We start from the raw sequence: 22,842 nt of genomic DNA, 5'->3' as shown, positions 1-22,842 counted from the left end.
TCCCTATCCTCTGCATTTGGAGCAACTCATGGCAAATAGTAGGTAATCAGGTAATATTTGTTGAATGAACAATCTCTAGTCTCATTCAATTCTTCAATTGTGTGACTTATTTAGTAAGAAATTATAATGTCTTAGATATCCACAATGGAAATTTACCTCAAAATCAGTAAGTAACTAACATGTGAATTCTAGTTATGGTCTCTCTCACTGGAAACCAGTGATATTGGCTATGTTCGGAAAAGCCAGGAAGGTTTTGGTACTTTTCTAATAAAAATATATTGTTTTAAAAAATTGTTAATGTTAGCCACTGGAGGGAGCTCACGCTTTTCTTTTTAACAAGAAAATTACACCAAGTTTACAATATGACCTCATACAAACTCATCAGGAAACTGGTACCAGAAGAAATTTTAGTTCTTTTCAAGGCTAGCTACAATAGGGAAAGAGAACATACCATGTGTATAAATTCCCCATTTCTTTCTTTGCTTGTAAATCATTCTTGCTTGCTTTTCTATTTCTAGAAAATATGAAAGTTGTGGTGAGATGTCCTCAAGGATTCTATTTATTTTAGAAAACAAAAGTGGTGGGAATACCTCTCTCCTCTCCCCCGGAATGTGCTCCTGGTTATACTACCCTCAGGGACTTAGTTACAAAAGGAACAGCCCCTCTTCTGTTGTCTGCCCCCAACCTGTGAGACCCACAGGGGTCACTGGGTGATTAGAGAATCTTACTTTCAAGCAGAGGAATGGAGCAGTGTGGGGACTACCTGGATACTATTTGGCATTGCATTTGATAGAGAATAAAGAAAGAATGAAACCCATTTGGAGTCTTCTGATTTTCATATAATTGTTAACAACATAATTTAAGCCTAGAGAAGTGGCCTTTTCCCATTCTGGCAGTCCTAAACTAGTTCCACATGGCAGTTATTTTATTTTTTATTTATTAAATTTTTTCCCCTTTATTGATTAAGGTATTACAAACGTGTCCTTATCCCCCCATTGTCCCCCCCCCCCACTCCCCCACTTATGACCTCACCCCCTCCCCCGTTTCCTGGTGTCTGTATCCATTGGTTATGCTTATATGCATTCATACAAGTCCTTTGGTTGATCTCTCCCCCTTAGCCCCACCTTCCCCTGCCTTCCCTCTGAGGTTCCCTCTGATCGATGCTTCTCTGTCTCTAGATCTATTTTTGTTCATCGGTTTATGTTGTTCATTATATTCCATAAATGAGTGAGATCATGTGATATTTATCTTTCTCTGACTGACTTATTTCACTTGGCATAATACTCTCCAGCTCCATCCATGCTGTTGCAAATGGTAGGAGTTCCTTCCACATGGCAGCTATTTTAAAATATAAACATACTTACATGAGTACAGGGAGCACCACTATAAAAAGGTGGGTATTAGGTAGCTATTAATCAAAAGCTATAGTGTACAAGACGGAGCATGAAAGGGGATAATGTTTTGGGAGAAAACTTAGAGAAACCTTAGAGATCATAATCTCTCATTTCTCAGTTTGCAGATGAAGAAATTGCTATTCAGAGAGGTCATAAGACTTGTCAAGGCTACTTAGCCAATGAGTGGCAGGACCAGAAACAGACTCCAGTCTCTTGATTTCCAGGCTCCTGTTTGTATGTCCATCTAAAAGGTTTCTTCCAGTGTTAAGAGCCTCTGAGGCTGTATGAAATAATAATAAAGATAATAGCAGCTGGAAACTAAGATGGCGGCATAGATAAACACCGGGAAATAGTCGCCTCCCACAACAATTGAGAAATATCCCAAAGGACGGAGCAAACATCGTCCAGAACAACAGGAAGGCTGGCTGAGTGTAATTTCTACAACTAGAAGAAAAGAAAAGCACGCTGAGAGCCAGAGGAGCTGCGGAGGCTGAGTGCAGAGGTACGGCGGCTGCTCGCGCGTGCGGAAAGGGGGTGGCATCTGAGGACGCGGCTGTCTTTTTGAATCACAAGCTCCCGACTGCTCTGAACTCCGGTTCTGGGAAGTCTCTGGGGACCCAGGACTCATACGGGGAGAGGCTGCTCTGTCAGGCGGCTGCGGGTGAACTTGAGGGCGGATTTCCCTCAGAGGTGCTTGCAGCCGTTACCGGGACACTGAGACGCACGACTCCGGGCGCGGAGAATCAGCCATAGCTTCTTTCTCCGCCCTTTTGACTCCCTGAGACCCCGCCCCACCCATGCTGCAGCAGAGGCTTTTGCATGTGAATGTACCTAACTACAGCCCAGCCAAGCAGACCCAGAACTTCCAAGAGAAGGCCCAAGGCCCCGCAGCGGCTTTCATTGCTTCACAGCTGAGCCTCTTCGTGGCGGCTCCGGCTGTGTGGCCTCAGGCAGGGGCTGAATTAGCACCTCCTTAGATCCAGGAGCCACTGTACCCAGTGGTCAGAGGGGGACCATTCTCCCACTTCAGACACAGCTGCTTCCCACAGCCAATTGGCCTGGAGGTCAATTCCTCCCAGTGATCCTACAACAACCAAGGCACCAAGAGTGCACCAAGAGTGCACCAAGAGTGTCCACCCCAGGTAACTGGGGAGGCTGAGCCACTGGGCCCTACAGGACACCTGGCGCGCAGGGCCACTCTATCAACACAGGGAAGCAGCCAAAATGCGGAGACAAAGAAACAGGTCACAATTGGCAGAAACGAAGGAGGGCAGATGACTGGATATAGAGTTCAAGGCCACGTTTATAAGGTTTGTCAAGAATTTTATGGAAACCGCCAATAAATTTAATGAATCCCTCAATGAGTATAGTGAGACCATGGAGGACATGAAAAAGGACCAACTAGACATTAAGCATACACTGACTGAAATAAAGAATAATTTACAGAGATCCAACAGCAGACAAGAGGATCCCAAGAATCAAGTCAAAGATTTGAAATACAAAGAAACAAAAAATACCCAACCGAAAAAGAAAAAAGAAAAGAGATTCAAAAAATATGAAGATAGTGTAAGGAACCTCTGGGACAACTTCAAGCGTACCAACATCAGAATTATAGGGGTACCAGAAGGAGAGAGAGGGCAAGATATTGAAAACCTTTTTGAAGAAATAATGACAGAAAACTTCCCCCACCTGGTGAAAGAAATGGACTTACAAGTCCAGGAAGCGCAGAGAACCCCAAACAAAAGGAATCCAAAGAGGACCACACCAAGATACATCATAATTAAAATGCCAAGAGCAAAAGACAAAGAGAGAATCTTAAAAGCAGCAAGAGAAAGACAGTCAGTTACCTACAAGGGAGTACCCATCCGACTGTCAGCTGATTTCTCAACAGAAACCATGCAGGCCAGAAGAGAGTGGCAAGAAATATTCAAAGAGATGAATAGCAAGAACCTGCAACCAAGATTACTTTATCCAGCAAAGCTATCATTCAGAATTGAAGGTCAGATAAAGAGCTTCAGAGATAAGAAAAAGCTAAAGGAGTTCATCACCACCAAACCAGCATTATATGAAATGCTGAAAGGTATTCTTTAAGAAGAGGAAGAAGAAAAAGGAACTCTTACCATTTGCCACAGCATCGATGGAACTGGAGAGCAGATAAATACCACAAGATCTCACTTATTTGTGGAATATAATGAACAACATAAACTGATGAACAAGGACTGATCCAGAGACGGAGAGGCTTTGATTGGACTGTCGGGCCTTGGAGGGAAGGTAGGGGAGGGTGGGGGCAAGGGGGAAGGATCAACCAAAGGACTTATATGCAAGCATATAGGCCTAACCAATGGACACGGACAACGGGGGGGGTGAGGGGATGAGCGGGGGGGGGGGGGGGGGGTAGAGGGTACACATATGTAATATCTTAATAAAAAAATATTTAAAAAAAAGATAATAGCAGCTAACACTTATTGCTCAAAATATAAAGTTTATCACATGTAGTCTGTGTCATTTGGGTTCTCTGAGAAGTAGGCACTGAGACAGAATCAGATGCACAAGAAGTTTATTGGAGGTAACCCTTATGAAAATAAAAGTGGGAAAAAAGCAGAAAGATTGCCCCCGACTGTGATGGAGGTCTGAGAAAGTCTTAGTGAACCCAAGGGGGAGCACCTGACTAAAGATTGCCCATCAGAGGAGTCCTGAGTTGGGAGGAATGGTCAGTCCTTAGTATGCCTTCAATACTCAGTCATTGGCTGGAGACTGCTTGGATTCGGCCTTGGCTTGAAACCTGAGGTGAGTCTCCTCTCCAGTGCAGCAGCTAGAGGGTGTCAGCTAACTGCTCTCTCTCCTTGTGGCTGAAAGTAAGTTCTTTGTTGAAGGGTGATCCAAGCAGCACACCTTTACAGCTGCCACATAACCCAGCTGGCCCCAGAGTTTTCTAGCATTCTGGACTTACTTGCAATATCCAAAATGAATGCTACACAGCAGTGTTTTAAAGCTGGCATCTTACCACAGACAATTTCTCACTGGTCTCCTTTGCCTTTACTTCATTTTTACAGTCCTACTTCACTGCCTTCTCTTTTTGCTGTTTCAGGATCCCCAGCATACTCCCCAGCTGCCAGAGGTAATTCCTGTTCCCTTATTATTCAGCGACATTTAGTTCCCATTTGCAGCTCACTTTTGCTTTGAGTTCCAGTCCATAAAAACTCCTAGCCAGTCTGGCCCTAATCAAAGGACCCAAACAAGAGACACTTGCCTGGCCCTGGTTGGGTAGTTCAGTTGGTTAGAGCCATGGTCAGCAAACTGCGGCTCGCAAGCCACATGCGGCTCTTTGGCCCCTTGAGTGTGGCTCTTCCTAAGCCTTAGGAGTACCCTAATTAAGTTAATAACAGTGTACCTACCTATATAGTTTAAGTTTAAAAAATTTGGCTCTCAAGAGAAATTTCAATCGTTGTACTGTTGATATTTGGCTCTGTTGACTAATGAGTTTGCCGACCACTGGGTTAGAGCATCGTCCAGATGGGCCGAAGTTGTGGGTTCAATCCCTGGGCACATACCAGAATCAACTAATGCGGGGGGGGGGGGGGGGGGAGAGAGAGAGAGAGAGAGAGAGAGAGAGAGAGAGAGAGAGAGAGACCTGCTTTTAATTCTGCTGCTTTTAATATTGTAGAAGTCATTACTGGTATTTTTCATTTTCAGTAACAACGCAGTTTTTTCTCTGTATTATATGGCTGACTTTGACATTGTGGAAATAAAGGAATTCCTACAGGAATCAGATTTTCCACAGATGATGGAGGATCTCAAGAAGGGAAAGTCTGGGACGATAGTCAGGTATTGGAGAAAGATTCACTGATGAAGCCATCAGAAGCACTGGTACAGTTGGACAAAGAGCTCATGAGAAAAATCCAAGAAGCCAAGCCTGTCCAGCTGCCACTCTGGGGGCCTGTGGGACGCTGTAGCTTCTGTGCAACTACAGTCTCTGTGAGTGCACTTCCAAGATCTGGTTGGGACCACTGTTGATCGAGAGGCCAGCAGTCATGAAGACAAGGTGAACTCAGAGGAGAGCAAGGGCAAGCTGGGATCCTTGGATACCAAGGTGTCTGTCGTTCTATCTAATCAAGAGTAATGGCTATTCCTTCACTTCTCTTTTAAAAATCTCACACAAGTGTTTCTTTGGCTAATTCTTACATTAGAACTACACAGGGAAGGGGATTCTGGGAAACAGAGTTCCCAGCTTAACCACTGATATAGCACAACAGGGAACAGTGTAGGCAAAGGCCCCGAGAAGGAAGTAAACTCAGTGTGCTTGAGAGACAGAAAGAAGGTGAGGCTGGGCTCAATAAATGAGAATAGGGGGAGCCTGGTAAGAGAAGCAGGTAGAACTTAACTCACATATGGCTTGGTAGGCTGAGGTATGGTTGATTTAATTCAAAATTGATGGATTTTAAGCAAGGTGGTAGTATTCTGTGAGTTATTCTTTGAGAGGCTCATTCTGGCCCTAGCCGGTTTGGCTCAGTGGATAGGGTTCCAGGTTCGATTCTGGCCAAGGGCACATGCCTGGGTTGTGGGCTCAATCCCCAGTGTGGGGTGTACAGTGTTTCTTTAAAAAATATATATATATATATATATATATATATATATTATTGATTTTTTACAGAGAGGAAGGGAGAGGGATAGAGAGTTAGAAACATCGATGAGAGAGAAACATCGATAAGCTGCCTCCTGCACACCTCCTTACTGGGGTTGTGCCCGCAACCAAGGTACATGTCCTTGACCAGAATCGAACCTGGGACCCTTCAGTCTGCAGGCCGACACTCTATCCACTGAGCCAAACCGGTTAGGACTGTACAGTGTCTCTAGCTCTCTCTCTCCCTCTCCCTTCCTCTCTGAAATAAATAAAAATATGAGAGAGAGAGAGAGAGAGAGAGAGAGAGAGAGAGAGAGAGAGAATGACTGAATATCATTCTGGCTGGCATGGAGGTAAGGAAGGAAAATTAAACTTGAAGAAAAGGGGCAGCAGGGAAACTATTATGGTAGCCCAGGAAAGAGACAAGGATAGCCTGGACTTTGAGTATAAAAATATAGATATGAAAAACTGGTCAGGCAGGCTTTTAATCTCTTCTCCAACATATTTTTTAGTCCTGGAAGCATCCCCGAGTGTGAGATGTGGAACACCCTTTGTTGTGAAGAAGGCGCGGCAGAAGTAAATAGAGAAGGGTGGAACTGACACTAAGTGCTTCCTCAGCACCAAGATCTATGCTGGGCCTATTCCTCACAACAGCCCTGAGTGAGGACACTGGTGCACGGGAGGTTAAATCGTATGGGTGAGCCAAGGTCACACAGCCAGTAAGTGGTGGGCTTTTGAGCTTAAACCAGGTATCTCAGAATCTAGAATCCTGTCTTTCAGGTTAAGGCCCTTGTAGGTAGTCATGTCCGCAGCTGCCCTAATGTCACACCTGTCTGGCCTCTCAGTGTACCTTACTGATATTTTTTGTCCACATTCAACCTTCTTAGAGTCCACACTACATAATATCTCCAGCCCAAATTTTCTGCACTCGTAAGTATCTTATGCTTATTTAGATATCCACCATAGCTACTTATGACTTTATAATATTTAAACATATGTGCTTTCAGAATATGTAAAAAGGACTTTTTTTGTTTCCTCAGGATACATCTGATTGGGCTAGGACTATCCTTCAGAATTAGACAATAAATTTCATTTCACGTAACTCTTATCCGTCAATGTTGTTATAATAAGGCATTGTTGTCACATTTTCCATATTTTTTTTTTCTGTCCCCAAAGAGCCCTTTAAAGGGCTTCCAAGTCTTTATCTCCATTATCCTTTATCTGAGATGAAAGCAAATCAATAAAGACATGTGAGAACTACTGTTAAGCATGCAATAGTTGAAGTGTATGTTCAAGACATTAAAACAATCAAGACTTGTTTTCTGATTAATGGTTCATTTATTGATACCATCTTTTAACAAATTATTTCAGAGTATAAGGTATATATGCTAATACTGCTTTGAACTTATTTGCTTAGAGAGTATACATGTATATGTAAATGATGAATATCATGCACTTATATGTTATAAAATGTGGTTTCTGATTATTAGTTATACACTACACTTTACCTGTGAGTTGTGTAGTAATTGGTTCACAAACTCTCAAATTAGGGAACATTTAGGTTTTTCAAGGATGTACATGGAAGGAGCTAGAGTTTCATGATTAGATCAGATATTGCTTGGGTGGGATCACCACTGGGCAGCACTGAAAATCATCTGTTGGGTAAAGAGTAACAAAATTTGCAGGAAGGCATTTGTTTAAATTCTGGCAAAAGACATCCTGTCCTACACAGTTCACCAAGCCTCCTCTTTAAGAGAGTTTCCAAGCCCCACGGAAGCTATGTGAGCACCAGTCTTGTCTCCTCTAACAGAATTTGCTGCTCCCTCCAGCTCTTGGTATCTTAATATCACCTTTCTTCACAAGACCTGGTGAAATAATCAGTAATCACAATATTTTACCAACTCTGAGAAAAGTTTAATGACAAGGACATTCATATTTACCTAAAATGAGTTTTGTTTTTTTAAAAATATATTTTATTGATTTTTTACAGAGAGGAAGGGAGAGAGATAGAGAGTTAGAAACATCGATCAGCTGCCTCCTGCACATCTCCTACTGGGGATATGCCCGCAACCCAGGTACATGCCCTTGACCGGAATCGAACCTGGGACCTTTCAGTCCGCAGGCCGACGCTCTATCCGCTGAACCAAACCGGTTTCGGCATAAAATGAGTTTTCAAAAGGATGTTGGCGGCTTTCTTGTCATATCATAGAAAAGCGAGGCTTGTCAGGAATTGTACTGAAGGAATTTGCATGGGGTGAAGAAGGTTTTGACACTGGTTGATTTCTAAAGCTCCTTGTAAGATTCCCATTGTAAGATTCTGTGATTCTAGGTACCCTGTATATTTTATGAAAACAGTTCAGAACTTCCATAAATGGTTAAACATTTCCTTCTTATCTGCTCAAGAGGCCAAGTTAACATCCTGTCATAAGACAAGGATGTTGCATCACCCCGGGTGCTTTCAGGGATAATGGCCTGAAGATAATGAATTTACCCAGGGGTTACTCAATATTGAATCTTGCTATAGATAGCCAGCTCCTGCTCTGAGGGGATGGCCTGGCTTCCCTCCTACGTGTAACAACTGCAATTAAGAAATCATTCAAAATCTAGTCCCAGAGTATATGAGGCATTGGTGGCAGATTCAGGGAAATAAACTTGGCTCCTGCCCTTAAGGAGCTGGAGAGATAGAAAAAACACACAAAAAAATTAGAAAATAATTAAGTGCTCACCTGTGTGGTGTGGAGCACATGTGAAATAGGGTTTTAAGATAATCTGAGTGTCCAGAGGTTTTATTTAAGAGGCAGGATTGAATTGAATCTTGAAGCCTGGGTAAAGTGAAGATGGGTGGGGAGAAGAAGGCATTCCTGTGGGGTGTTGGGGAAATAATGAGAAGCGAGGTCAGCACAGTAGAGGAGGCAGGCACTGAACTGTGGTAGGACAGTGAGGGACTGGCTTGACTGAGGCAAAGGGGACAGCCTGGGCAGGTAAGATGGAGTCACACGGCCTCAAAAGTGAGATCGAAGGTTCTGAAAGCTAAGCGCCTGTGTTCTCCAGTGTTGGTTCCCAGAAACTACCAGCATTTACCTCTCAGATACATTGCATGTGAGGCCCGTAGGCGGATTCAAATACAGATGCTGATGGCCATGGCAGCTTAGTGAGGTCCAGCTCAATTCCAAACTGCTTGGCTTATCAGCAAGCTGACAAGCTGGCACTTGCCGACATGTGCTTCAGAATACGCTCTGAAAGCTGCAGGCTGTGGTCTTGGAAGCCTGAGGCTGCTCTCCCAGGCAGCTGTTGTGTATGAGCTGTTGTGTGGCCATCTGTCCACATGTGGGTGTTACTAAGATCCTGCTCTTAAACATGATGAAATTCAGCTGGCTATAGGTGGAAGAATAAGACAAACTATAGCCTCTAACAATTCTTAACATTTGGATTTTGAAAGCTACTTTTTAGCTTCAATTACAATTTCATAATGATGCTTTATAATTTCTAGTCAGATCAACAAGCTTATGGATTAAGGTGCTGGAATTATTTCAGTATAATTAAGAAGAACCTTTTAAACAGAAAATATTTGTCGGTAAAGCTGTCAATTATATAGTCTTCTTTTGATGAGGACATGGAGATCGTTCAACTTTTTGAATTCCCTGCTTTCTTGATGTTTTTTTTCTCTTTCTTTTGCTTTTTCTTTTGGCTGACCTGCAAAGAGAGGGGGGGGGGGGGGGGGAAGACATCGTTTCTTCATCTTACCATTTTCCCTTTCTTATATTATAATTGAACTCTCTAGACCAGGGGTGGGCAAACTTTTTGACTCGAGGGCCACAATGGGTTCTTAAACTGGACCAGAGGGCCGGAACAAAAGCATGGATGGAGTGTTTGTGTGAACTAATATAAATTCAAAGTAAACATCATTACATAAAAGGGTACGGTCTTTTTTTTTTTTAGTTTTATTCATTTCAGACGGGCCGGTCTGGCCCGCGGGCCATAGTTTGCCCATGGCTGCTCTACACTGTGGTCCTTCTTCATCCTCAAAACAGGTTTAAAGTGCTTTACTCTCAAAGGGGCTCTTTTTAATTCTTTCTACTTCATCCACTTTGAGGAGGAGGCAACAGCCTTCTAATTGGTCTTCTTTTGTCCATTCTCCTGGCTCATTACTACCCTCACTCCAATCTTGCTTATGTCCCAAGTACAACTTCCTGATGTTGGAGGATAGAATTGCTAAGTTAAAGTACATATATACTTAAATCTTCTACTTAAGTATCATCTACTTCTTACCTATGGGGAGACTGAGGCTCAGAGAGTGCGACTTGCCTAAAGTTGCATAGCTAGTATGTGGCAGAACCACTGTCTATCAGACTCCAAAAGCTACACTCCCAACTACATATTCTGTGTCCCTCTTCAGACATAATTCCTTAGCATGTCATACAGGTTTCTTCCCACTCTGTCCTGGTCTACTCTTTTACCTAATCCCTTAATTCCCTCCATACAAACTCCACCCACATTACTAGAGGCTCCCTGAACACAGCAAGCTCTCTCATGATTCTGTCTTTCATGATGTCCTTGCCCTCGTGGTGAACTACTTATCCTTCAAGACCTAAATCAAATGTCACCTTTTATGAAAAGTCTTCCTTAATAGTTTCTCCCTGCCCCTCCCTTCAGCAAAATTACTTACTCTTTCTTTAAGATTCTTGTACATATTTTTATTTAATATTTGAAATTGTGCTTTAATTTATTGTTAGAATATTTGCTATAGCAGGATGGTACTATCTTATTACCTTTCTATTCTCAGTGTCTACTATTCATTTAAATACACATTCATTGTGTTATATAAGAAAGATAAGCTCCCTTTGCTCATGGAACCCACATTCTAGTGGTGCGATAGACAAGTGATACTCTATGCAGGAATATAACTATACTAGAGGCCCAGTGCATGAAAATTCATGCACTGGAGCGGGGGGGGGGGGTGTCCCTCAGCCTGGCCTGCCCCCTCTCACAGTCCAGGAGCCTTCAGGGGCGGGAGGCGACCTGGCGACTAGGAGAAGGCGACACCCCATCACACCTTTGAGGCTGCCACTGCTGGCAGCGCAAGCCTCAGCCAGCTCTGGTTACCTGAGCTGCTGGTGGCCCTGGGTGGCTGGGCAGCTGCCATCCAAGGCTTGCCTGCACCTTGGGACGGCCCTGGGCAGCTGGGTGGCTGAGGGGACTGGGGGACTCCAGAGGCAGGCTCACGGCAAGGCTGGGCCTGCCTGGGCCCGACCTTGCTGCACACCTGCTGCCCTGCGGGGCTAAAGGGAATGGGCATCGCCATCTTTGAGGGCATGGCAGTCAATCAGCATATTCCCTCCTTATTGACTGTGGATGCCACCACCTTTGAGGGCAGTGTAGGCAATTAGTATATCCCCTCCTTATTGGCTGTGGGTGCTGTCATCTTTGAGGGCAGGGCAGTCAATTAGCATATTCCCTCCTTATTGGCTGTGGGTGCCACCATATTTGTGATGACACAAGGGTCAATTAGCATATCCCCTCTTTATCAGATAGGATATCAAAGTGAGGACATCATTCTAGTAACAAAACAGGAATACAATAATAAGAATTTTTAAAAATGTACCTTTAAAGGAACTACATAGATTCTTTGTCTTCCAAAGTTAATTTCTAAGGGGAAAAAAAAAATTGTTCCTTCTTTTCACCAACCTGTTTCTCCCACTCTTTCATCAATTTTTTCACATTTGTTGAATCTGGGTTTAGACATGTTTGAGTCCCATTCTTCATTGTAGCGCTGCCAAGGTAATAGCAACAAGATTTTAACTTTTTAAAAAATATTTTAACTTTTAATAATTTAAATGCTTCATCTTATCCTCAGAATTCAATTTCCCAATTAGAGTGTACTTGTGTCATCACTATAAGCATCTGAGAATCCCAGTCTTTTTTCCTTTTTAATCGAATGAGAGACTTAGATAAATTTCTAGGATAGCACATAACCATAAATTTAAAAACCCCACAGGTATATGCAGTGAGAGAAACATATCTAAAGATGATATTATTTTGTCCTAGAAATAGCTATTTAAGCTTAACTGAAGAAGAAAAATATAAATGTTGTCAATATACCTACTTTTTCCCCCCAGAAACAATGAAAATCAGCATAAATTTTGCCAAATTTTCTAATGAAACTACTTAAAACATAATAAAATGTTATCCTAAGATTAACAGACTGTTTGAATTTTGATAAATTACAGCATACTCTCCTTGAATAATTCAAAGATTTTTTTTCTTTATCAATATAATCTGAGAATAAGAATAGCCAGTCTATATATCATTCTCGATTTAGGCTTCAAAAGACTTAAGTATACATGTACTTTAACTTATCAATTCTAATCTCTAGAAAGGTATTATTAGTAGGAAAGAATTCAAGACACAATATTGCCATAATAAGAGTTTGATTTCAATAGGAAAAAATAGAAAATAACCTACAATTAGCATTGGTTATACAGATTATGATACATGCATATGATGGGAATATAATTTGACCATTAAAAATGACATTATCAGAAAAAGATGGTATTATGACAGAAGATGTACTGACATGAAGAAACGTTCATGATATAATATTAATGAAAAAACAGTATGTAGGGTATGATTTTATTTTTGTGTGCATATATATTATATTTATAAATATATGTATATATTTTTCATGTCTATATATGTACACACAAAGCAAATGAGAGAGATCTGGAAAACCACATACCAAGAGATTAACAGCATTTGTCACTGGATGGTAGCATTATAAATAATATTTATTTTTTTTCTTTTGGGTTATCGGCATTAAACATTTTCTCCAATGAACATATATTACTTTTGTGATATGTCTTTGTTCCTAACCCCCACCAGAAATTACTTGTTGGTTGTTGGCTTGTTTTGGGATTTGTTTGTTTTTTAGAAAAGCAAGAAGTAGGCAAGATTTGCAGAGGAGCAACAATCTGAATTTTAAGTGTCTGTATAGGCAAGCATTCCAAGGGTAATACTCACACTAAATTTAATGTTCCTGCCAATAAGATGCATGCATGTTGGATGAGATTTTACTTACATGATTTCAGTTTTCTCACAAGAAGGACTTGGGGAAAACTGTTTAAGGTCCTTTAAGGATTTTAGGTGGATCATCCCTTGGTTGGTGTTGATGCAGAAACAGCGTCCTTTCTTCATTATTGGGACTCCTAAGAGAAAGGGAATGGTTAGCACACACTGGTTTAGGGCAATGTCTCAATTTAGGTGATCCATCAAAATGATACATTTGACTTAATCATGGTTATTACTATCATTTCCTGAGTTTCTAATAATTATTACCACAAACTTTGAAGTAGGTATCACTTTCATTTTATAGACAAAGAAGCTCAAGTTCAAAGAAGTAAAGAACAAAGGCATTCAGCTTTTAGGGGGCAGGGAAAGAGTTTGAATCTAAAGGCATTGCTCTTAACTACCATATTCTACAACCTTAGGAAAAAAGATTTTCACAATATTTAATAAATGCCTATTGCAGGTCAGACACATGGATACCTACTTCATGGGTGCTATGTGGGCCACAGTTTCCTAAGCAATTTCCAAAGCCATTTTATTACATGACCTTGCAGTTGGTGTTGGTTTAGACAGAAAGCCCTACATATAATAACCAGTTACCACCACCATCCTCCTCCTCCTCACTGCCTTGCTTTTCAATAGTGCTTTAAACTTTTGGAAATTCTTTAAAATACACTATCTTCATTCCTTAATTCTTTTATTTATTCAACATATATCATATATTTACTTAGTGCTTACTATATGCCATACATCATGAGGTAGAAAAATCATAACTATAAAATATCCATTTTCAGCTGAGGAAACTGAAGTCTAGAAAAGTTCACTAATTTGCTTAAGGTAACAAAGGCCAACAGGAAACAAGTTAAAAACAATGTCTCTGATTATTGGATCTTTAATTGATTAAGCACAATAATACTTATCAAGAAAAAAATATTAGGGTAAAAAAAATAACTCGAGAGTCTTTAATCTCATTATCTACAGTTCAATAAACATTTATTGAACATTTACAACATGCCAGGAGTTCAAACACCAAGACTGAGAAGACTTTTTTGATTTGGCACGTCTAAGATAGGAACTTGGGATAATCAACGACATCAATGAGCTTTTATGAGTGACTCATCACTTTCTGATGCATGCAATCACCTCTACTGGGCAATTCAAGAGGCTTTCTATAGCCATTTACATCTCTGAGTTTATTAACCTAATGTGAATCAGAACCCCTTACCTTGAACTTCAATCAGAGTCAGGAAGATGATACCCAAAAGGAGAGAAACACCACTTTTCTTCATAGCGGTAGAATGGAGTTCTACTGAGTCACTCCTCTATTGGAATTCAAGCCTGGGAAATTCTTTAGAGAACATGCTATTGAAAATCGTATTTATATAGGAAAACATTTTCCCTCCGAAACTCTGATTGGCTAGTATTCTTAGCTGATCTAGCTAAACTGCCCACAAACAATTGTTCTAGGGGAAACCCTACTCTCAGATCCAAGGGAATTTCTGCATGATTTATGTCCATTTCACATAAATGGGTGGTTTATAGTAAGGGATGTGAAACCAGTATCACTGGCAGCCTTTAGTACACTCACAGCTGCTCACCTAGGATGAAGAATAGGTTATATAATGATATCATACAACAAGAGTTGGAAATGTGGTTTCCAGATGGGAAATACTGACGTCCAGATAAGTAAAACACTCTTCAAATTTCCTTACTATTTATATAATATATGGCTGACTTATTTTTTCTTAACCTATGATAATTTCCTCCAGGACCAGGTCATTTCCTACTGTGATAAGCTTCCTTTGTTTTTTATGCCATTGCTGCTACAGTTTATTGTTATTTTTTAAAAAATATATTTTATTGATTTTTTTTTTACAGAGTGGAAGGGAGAGGGATAGAGAGTTTAGGAATATCGATGAGAGAGAAACATGGATCAGCTGCCTCCTGCACACTCCCTACTGGGGATGTGCCTGCAACCGAGGTACATGCCCTTGACCGGAATCGAACCTGGGACCCTTGAGTCTGCAGGCTGACTCTCTATCCACTGAGCCAAACCGGTTAGGGCTATTGTTATTTTTAATGGTTGAATTAGTTATAGAATAAGGGATCAGTTGAAAATAGACAAATGGGACTACATCAAACTTAAAAACTTCTTTGCTTGTATCAAAGAAAACAATCAACAGAGTGAAAAAACAACCTATGGAATGGGAGAAAATAATTGCAAAACATATATCTGATTAGGAGTTAATGCCTAACAGTGATGGCGAACCTATGACACACGAGTTAGAGGTGACATGTGAACTCATTTTTTTGTTTGATTTTTCTTTGTTAAATGGCATTTAAATATATAAAATAAATATCAAAAATATAAATCTTTGTTTTACTATGGTTGCAAATATCAAAAAATTTCTATATGTGACACGGCACCAGAGTTAAGTTAGGGTTTTTCAAAATGCTGACATGCCGAGCTCAAAAGGTTCGCCATCACTGGCCTAGAATTTATAAGAAAATTCTACAACATAGCAACAGCAGCAACAACAACAAACCTGATTTTAAAAAGGGAGAGAAATTTGAATAGACATTTCTCTAAAGAAGATATAGAAATGGCCAATAAGCACATGAAATGTTCAACATCATAATTACAAAAGACAGGGAAATGCAAATCAAAACCACAATGATATACCTCATATTCATCAGGATGCCACTATCAAAAATTAGAAAATAACAACTGTTGGAGAAGGTGGAACCCTTGTGCACTATTGGTGGGAATGTAAAATAGTGCTTCCATTATGAAAAAGAATAGGGAGGCTCCTCAAAACATTAAAAATAGAATGACCATATGATGCAGCAATTCCACTTCTGGGAATAGGCCCAAAAGAATTCAAAGAAGGATCTCAAAGAGAAATTTGCTAACCCATATTCATGGTAGCATTATTCACAACAGCCTTATTTGCAAAGGTGAAGTGACCCAAATGTCTACTGACAGATGAATGGATGAAGAACATGTGGTATAAGAACAAGCAATGAAACTTTAAGCAGCTTTAAGAAAGAAGGAAATCTTGTCCCATGCTACAACATGGATGGACTTTGAAGAGATTATGCTAAGTGGAATAAGCCAGTCACAAAAGGAGAAATACTCATCTGAAGTATTTAAAGTCAAATCTAGAAGCAGAAGATAGGAAGGCTGCTGCCAAGGGATTGGGAAGAGGGTGAGGTGAAATTAGTCTTTAGTAGGTTTTAGAGTTTCAGTGTTGAAAAATGAAAAAGTTCTAGAGATCTCTTGTATAATGTGAATATACTTAAGACTACTGAACTGTACACTTAGAAATGGTTAAAATTGTAAATTTCATGTTATGCATTTTTTTACCATAATAATTAAAAAGCAAAAATAGAGTAATGCTCTGGCTGGTGTGTCTCAGTTGCTTGAAGCATTGTCCCTGTACACTGAAAGGTTGTAGGTTCAATTCCCAGTTAGGACATATACCCAGGTTTCTGGTTTGATCCCATCTGGGGGTGTGTACAGGAGGCAACCAATTGATGTTTCTCTCTAATATCGATGTTTCTCTCTCTTCCTTTCTCTCTCTCAAAAAAAAAAAAAAAAAAGAGTAAGGGATCAGTTGCATCTAATGGAGACCCAAATTAATAGTGGCTAATTAAGATATATGCATTTCTCCTTGAAAGAGGCAGGTTGATTAGAGTGTGTATGGTGGTTCTGCTCCATGAGGTCTCCTAGGTTCTATCTCATTGATTCACTGCCATCTCCAGGTTGCTGCCCTCTTGCATATGGCCCAAGGGGCTTTGACACCATGTCTGCTTTCCAAGTACAGGATGGTGGGAAGGCAGAAAAGGGATTGTTCCTCATTTTTAGACCCATCCTGGGATTGTACTCTGAGGCACGGGGTCCCGCGGGAGTGAGGCCGACGGAGTCCTAACGAAGCATGCCCGACTCAGGAGACCAGGTTCAAAGACGCAGATCTGACTTTATTGTGTAAGTGCAGCAACATATATAACTTTTTGGACCAATCAGAAGTTTATACCATCCTTAGGGCAACCAATGGTAGGAAAGATCAGGGTACTATGTAGGGGCTCTAGGGGGCTTGCTCAGGCGGGCGCTGCCACTTCCTGGTGTGCCGAGGAAGCTTGTAGAGGCGGAGTGCGCTCACGCCATTGCATCTGCCACTGCACTGAGATAAATCTCCTGAGCTCTTCCCACAGTACTCATCATTTTCCATCATCTCCCATAAGCCAGAACTTAGTCACACTGCCATATCTATCTGCAGGGCAGGTTAAGAAATGTGACCTTTATTCTGGTGATCCACTAAAGTTTGGAGGTTCATTACTATAGAACAATGTTTCTCAACTTTTTTTTAAATTAGTGCCTCTCCTGAGATTAATTAAATTTAAATTAACTTAAATTTAAATTAAATTATGCCCAGGCCAGGTTGCTCAATTGGTTAGAGCATTGTCCCATACACCAAAAAGGTTGTGGGTTTGATTCCTGGTCAGGGCACATACCTACGTTGCAGGTTCAATTCCCATTTGGGGCACATACAGGAGGCAACCAATCAATGTTTTTCTCTCTCTTTTCCTCTCTCTCTCTCTCTCTCTCTCTCTCTCTCTCTTTCTCTCTCTTTCTCTCTCTCTCTTTTAAAAATATGTTTTTAATTGATCTCAGAGAAGAAGAGAGAGGGAGAGAGAGATAGAAACATCAATGATTCTCACTGATTGGCTGCCTCCTGCACACCCCACACTGGGGATCAAAGCCACAACCCGCTGACCGGGAATCAAACCATGATTTCTGGTTCATGGTCGACGCTCAACCACTGAGCCAAACCAGCTGGGCTCTTACTCTCTCTCTTAAATCAATAAACATTTCTTTGGGTGAGGAAAAAAATTACTTCGTAAATTAAATTTTTCCTAAAGAAAAAAATTAAATAGTCATGCACTGCATAATGCTTTTTTGGTCAAGGATGAACCGCATATATGAAGGTGGTCCCTTCATATATGTTATAATAATGACATAATGTTATAATAAAATTATAATGGAGCTGAAAAATTCCTATAACCTAGTGCTGTAGCTGTTGTAACATCGTAGTGTAAAGATTGCAAAAGTCAACATGGCTGTGGTTGAGACTGTAAACCACTTTAACCTGGGTGTGGATGAGGATCACACCGAGGATCTCTTAGAAGTTGTTCCTGCCCTAACTGGTTTGGCTCAGTGGATAGAGCGTTGGCCTGCGGACTGAAAGGTCAAGGGCATGTACCTTGGTTGCAGGCAAATCCCCAGTTGGGGGTGTGCAGAAGGCAGCTGATCAATGTTTCTCTCTCATCGATGTTTCTAACTCTCTATCCCTCTCCCTTCCTCTCTGTAAAAAATCAATAAAATGTATTAAAAAAATAATAATAAATGCTACCCCCCCCCCCACACACACACACAAAAAGAAGTTGTTCCTGAGGAACTGATGAAGGAAGAGTTGTTGGATAGCCTAGCTGAGCAAAGGAGGCAAGAGCCAAGAAAACTGCTGAAGAAGAAATAAAGAAACCTCAGAAAACTCGGAGACATCAAGATGCCGGCTTACCATTCTTCTCTCATGGACTCTGACACCAAACTCATTGGGAAACATGGCACTGTTGCCCATCAGAAGTCAGTTCAAAGGACCTGCCCTTAGAAAGACAAAAGACACAGATTTTGTGGATGAAGCCATCTATTATTTCAAGGCCAATGACTTCTTCAAAAACCATGAGATTAAGAATAAAGCTGATAGGCCCTTGATATACACAACTCTCTACATTTCTGAGTGTCTAAAGGAACTCCAAAAGTGCAATTCTAAAAGCAAGGCGAGAAAGAAATGTATAAACTAGGAATCACTAATTTTCCCATTCCCAGAGAGCCAAGTTTTCCACTTAACACAATTTACGCCAAACCTGCAAACAAACAGGAAGACAAAGTGATGGAGGCCTATTGGCAGCAGTTAAGGCAAGAGGCTGGATTGAGACTTTGTAAGTTTTTGAGCCTCAGAATGAGAAACCCAGCAAGTGGTGGACTTGCTCTGTGAAGAGACAATTCATAAACAAGAGTTTTCTAGGACCTGGACAGTAAAGAGAGTGGGGCAGACACCTTTTCCATAGCTGTGGGCAGCATTTTACAGCAAGATGTACATAGTTCTTTGCCTGTATTTAATAATTTTCCTGTATTAAAATACAGGAAAAAAGAAAAAGAAGAAAACTCAGTGAAGTGTTTAGCAGAAGCTTTTGCAGACCTTAGCAAGCTCCTTAAAACGTTTGAAAACATGGACCTCAACACCAAAAGGTTTTCATTAATAAAGAGCGAGAAAGGAAAGGGTGTTTAAGCAGCAGTTCCAACTTGATAAATAACCAAAGGAATATAGTAAGTTCCTAACCAAGGCCATCCAAAAGACCAGCCATGTACACTTTCCAACAGCTCCAATTAAAAAGATAAATGATTATAGAAGGCAGTGCCTATTCTTTCTGTATCCTGATAAAAATGTAGAAATAATTGCTTCCAGACTTCTTCCCATGACCCCCAACTCCAGGTGCTTGATGACCCTACCTTGTCTGCATATTCTCTTCACCTAATAGAAAACTGTTAATCCTTGAATGCATGCAACTAAAATGGCTGATGTATAGCTATTTTTTTCTTTGTCCTCCTGCTTCTATATAAGCATCTTATCACTTTCCTAAAGTTGGAGCACTATTTAAAGGCATCTTGGAACTCTGCTCTTGGATATGTCCTCAAATACGTCAAAATAAAAAAACTCTCTCTGTTTTTTAATCTACAAAGGTTCAAGTCTTCTTTTTGTTGACATGAGGAATGTTCATGGTGCAGTGTTTGCTTACAAGCAAATTTGTGGTGAACAACAAACCTAGCAAACCAGCAAACCACATAGACATATTTCTGAAGAGTGACACCTCCTCAAGAGCCTCAGGCAGGCCCTCCAGAAGGTGTTCCAAAAAAGGCACTGTTGTCCTAGGAGATGATAGCTCCATGTGTGTTATTGCCCCTGAACACTTTCCCTTTATTGATTTTTCACAGAGAGGAAGGGAGAGGGATAGAGAGTTAGAAACATCGACGAGAGAGAAACATCAATCAGCTGCCTTCAGCACACCTCCTACTAGGGATGTGCCCGCAACCAAGGTACATGCCCTTGGCTGGAATCGAACCTGGGACCTTTCAGTCCACAGGCCAACGCTCTATCCACTGAGCCAAACCGGTCAGGGCTGGGCTTTGCTTTGTTGTACCTAACAGGTGTTGCATTTTTTTACAAACTGAAGGCAAGCCCCTCACTGGCAAAAAGATTATGACTCGCCTGTGTTATTGCTGTTTTGTGGCGGTCTGGAGCCGAACCTGCAATATCTCCCAGGTGCTCCTGTGGCGTAGGTGTATACGAGGCTGTACTAGTATCATCTAGGTTTGTATTTAGTGCACTATGATGTTTGAACAATGATGAAATTGCCTAATAACACATTAAGCAACACATGACAGTATGAAGAAATAAGTAAAATTTTGTTGGGTGGGGTTGAACTTTGGTGTGCCACTAATCATTGTTAATATCCAAGATTTTTTTCTTACTCCCCCTAAGAACCAATTTTGTCCCCTTGAGGACAACATTCCCCACATCCCCAATTGAGAATGCATGCTATAAAGTAAGGGGGGGAACAAATATTAGCATTTTCTGTTATGCGGTGCACATTTTTGGACTAGTTTCTAGTATTAATGCTTAAATACAACATTACTGAAATCTTTTTGAAGAAAGCCTGTGGTGATACAGCTTATTCATTTGGTTATGCTTAATTTTGGTAATGACTGTGACTATGCATAAGGTGGAGGGGGGTTCAAGTCCAGCTTTGCTACCTAATGACAGTGCAAAATACTTAACTTTTTAAAGCCTCAGTTCTCTCAGCTGGGAGAACTATTACTGACCTCACAGGTTGTTAAAATGATGGCAACGGTGCATTACCAACTGCAAAGCATCATAGAGTTAGTGGCATTCTTTCTGAGCAAAGAAAGAAAGACAAAAACTTCTTAGAATAAAGACGAAGGCCCAGCACTGTCTGCCCTTGCCCACTTTTCCAGCCTCTTTTTGCGTAACTGCTCTATCACCCTTATTTCCTCCGATCCTTAAAGCGACAAAGCTCTTTCCCGTCGCAGGGCTCCTGCTCATGCTGTTTTCCTGCTTGCAATGCTGTGCCTGCTCCGTCTCCCTACCCTACTGCCTAGCAGTCTTACCCACCTTAGATATCCAGGATGGCATGTCCCCTGGGAAGACTTCCTTGATCCTCAGACTTGGTCAGGTCCTCTTCCATATGCTCTCATGCCACCTCGCGCCTGTCCTGGTTCAGCCCACTTCCGAGGCCATGTTAAGTTTATCTGGAATCCGATGGTTAACATCTCTTTCTGCCACAAGGTGGGAGGCGTTGGAGAATCTACGCTGAGCACAGGGCCTGGCACACAGTAGGTGCTCAGTAGACATGCAGACAGGAGTGAGAGAAGGAGCCAACGAACCAAGGATCCCAGCCTGGCTTCGCACTGCGCCTGCAAAGCGCTGCCAGGCTCCCTGGGGGCCGAGGCACACACTGAGCATGCCCAGCCAGCCAATGGGGCCGAGGCACGCACTGAGCATGCCCAGCCAGCCAATGGGGCCGAGGCACGCACTGAGCATGCCCAGCCAACCAATGGGGGCCGAGGCACGCACTGAGCATGCCCAGCCAACCAACTTCCAGAACTTTCAGTGGGGAAGCCACTGGCCGCTGGCCCACGTCGTCCGCTCTCTGGCAGCTGCTGGTGTCCCTGCTGCCTGCACGGATCCCTCGGGGAGAAGCCCATCGTGGGAAAGGTAGTGGCTCTACCCCTGGGGGTCCCTCCTCCCCTCTCCTGCGGGTCCCGCAGCCTCCAACCAGAGAAGGCTGTGCTTCCTTGGGGAACGCCGGGAGCGGGGCCCATTTTGCAGTTTCCACACCAGCCTGGGTGGAGGCCGAAGGGCACGATGGCTGCAGAAGGGCCTGGTCACTGGGGAGGAGGCCGCCACGCGAGGCTTGGGAGGGCCCTGCGACCCTGGGCTGCGGCGACAGCGACAAGGGCCTTTTGGACAAGGAAGGAGGTGTTGGGGTCAGTTAGGCGTCACTCGAGGCCTGACCTTCTACTGCACAAGGGGCTGATGTTCGACAAGCAGATGGGGGGCTTAAGAGGGGCGGGGCGGGGGACCCCGTCCAGTCGTAAGCTGCTCCCTGTGAAGCCCCGGGGCGGCCCTGCCCGGGGAAACGGAGGCCATGGCCGCTGGGCAGGCCGTGTGGCCCAGGCCTCCTCTTGGAAGTTGTCCCGAAGACGAGAGAAAGTACAATGCTGACGGGGCAGAAGGACAGAGAAAACTCCCAGCGAAAGGCATTTATGGATAGACAGGGCTTTTAGGAGAAATGGAAACCCGGGGTGAGACTTTGCAGGCGTTTCTCACAGTCCTGGGAACAGCGCCAGGGCTCTCAGGCTGTTGCGTCAGATGCTGGTCGGGTTCCCTGGAGGGAGCCGGGAGCCGCCCCGCTCCGGGAGCCCGCGCTGACGTGAGCGCAGCAGCCATTGGGAGCAGCCGGGCTGTCCATGTGCTCCCGCCTCCCGCTTCCGCCCTTGGGGCTGGGGAGCCAGTGTGGTCTGTTCAGATGGGAACAGAGCTTGACTCACTGTCAAAGCAAAAGCCAGAGCCTTCCTTTCACTTGTGAAATCCCCAGGCGTGTTTGAACCTCCTGCCAGGGGGA

General features: G+C 42.4%; 1 protein-coding gene and 1 pseudogene across 2 annotated transcripts; one reads left to right on the top strand and one right to left on the bottom strand.

Moving 5' to 3' along the window:
* Nucleotides 1-7,197: 7,197 nt before the first annotated feature.
* CXCL9 (C-X-C motif chemokine ligand 9) lies at nucleotides 7,198-14,366 on the bottom strand (the record flags this gene model as incomplete). The annotated part of the gene is made up of 4 exons (XM_081113122.1): nucleotides 7,198-7,236; nucleotides 11,701-11,785; nucleotides 13,091-13,217; nucleotides 14,303-14,366. The coding sequence occupies 4 exons, from the start codon at nucleotides 14,364-14,366 to the stop codon at nucleotides 7,198-7,200; spliced, it is 315 nt and encodes a 104-aa protein (XP_080969248.1).
* A 4,278-nt stretch (nucleotides 14,367-18,644) lies between these two features.
* On the top strand, nucleotides 18,645-19,177 carry LOC308535520 (actin-related protein 2/3 complex subunit 3-like; annotated as a pseudogene). Its single transcript has one exon. The product of its transcript is annotated as an actin-related protein 2/3 complex subunit 3-like (transcript).
* Nucleotides 19,178-22,842: the final 3,665 nt, after the last annotated feature.

The sequence above is a fragment of the Myotis nattereri genome (genome assembly GCF_964212035.1).
Source record: "Myotis nattereri genome assembly, chromosome: 1".
NCBI lineage: Eukaryota > Metazoa > Chordata > Mammalia > Chiroptera > Vespertilionidae > Myotis > Myotis nattereri.
Note: the sequence above shows the minus strand (reverse complement) of the source record. Positions and strands in the feature narration are given on the sequence as shown.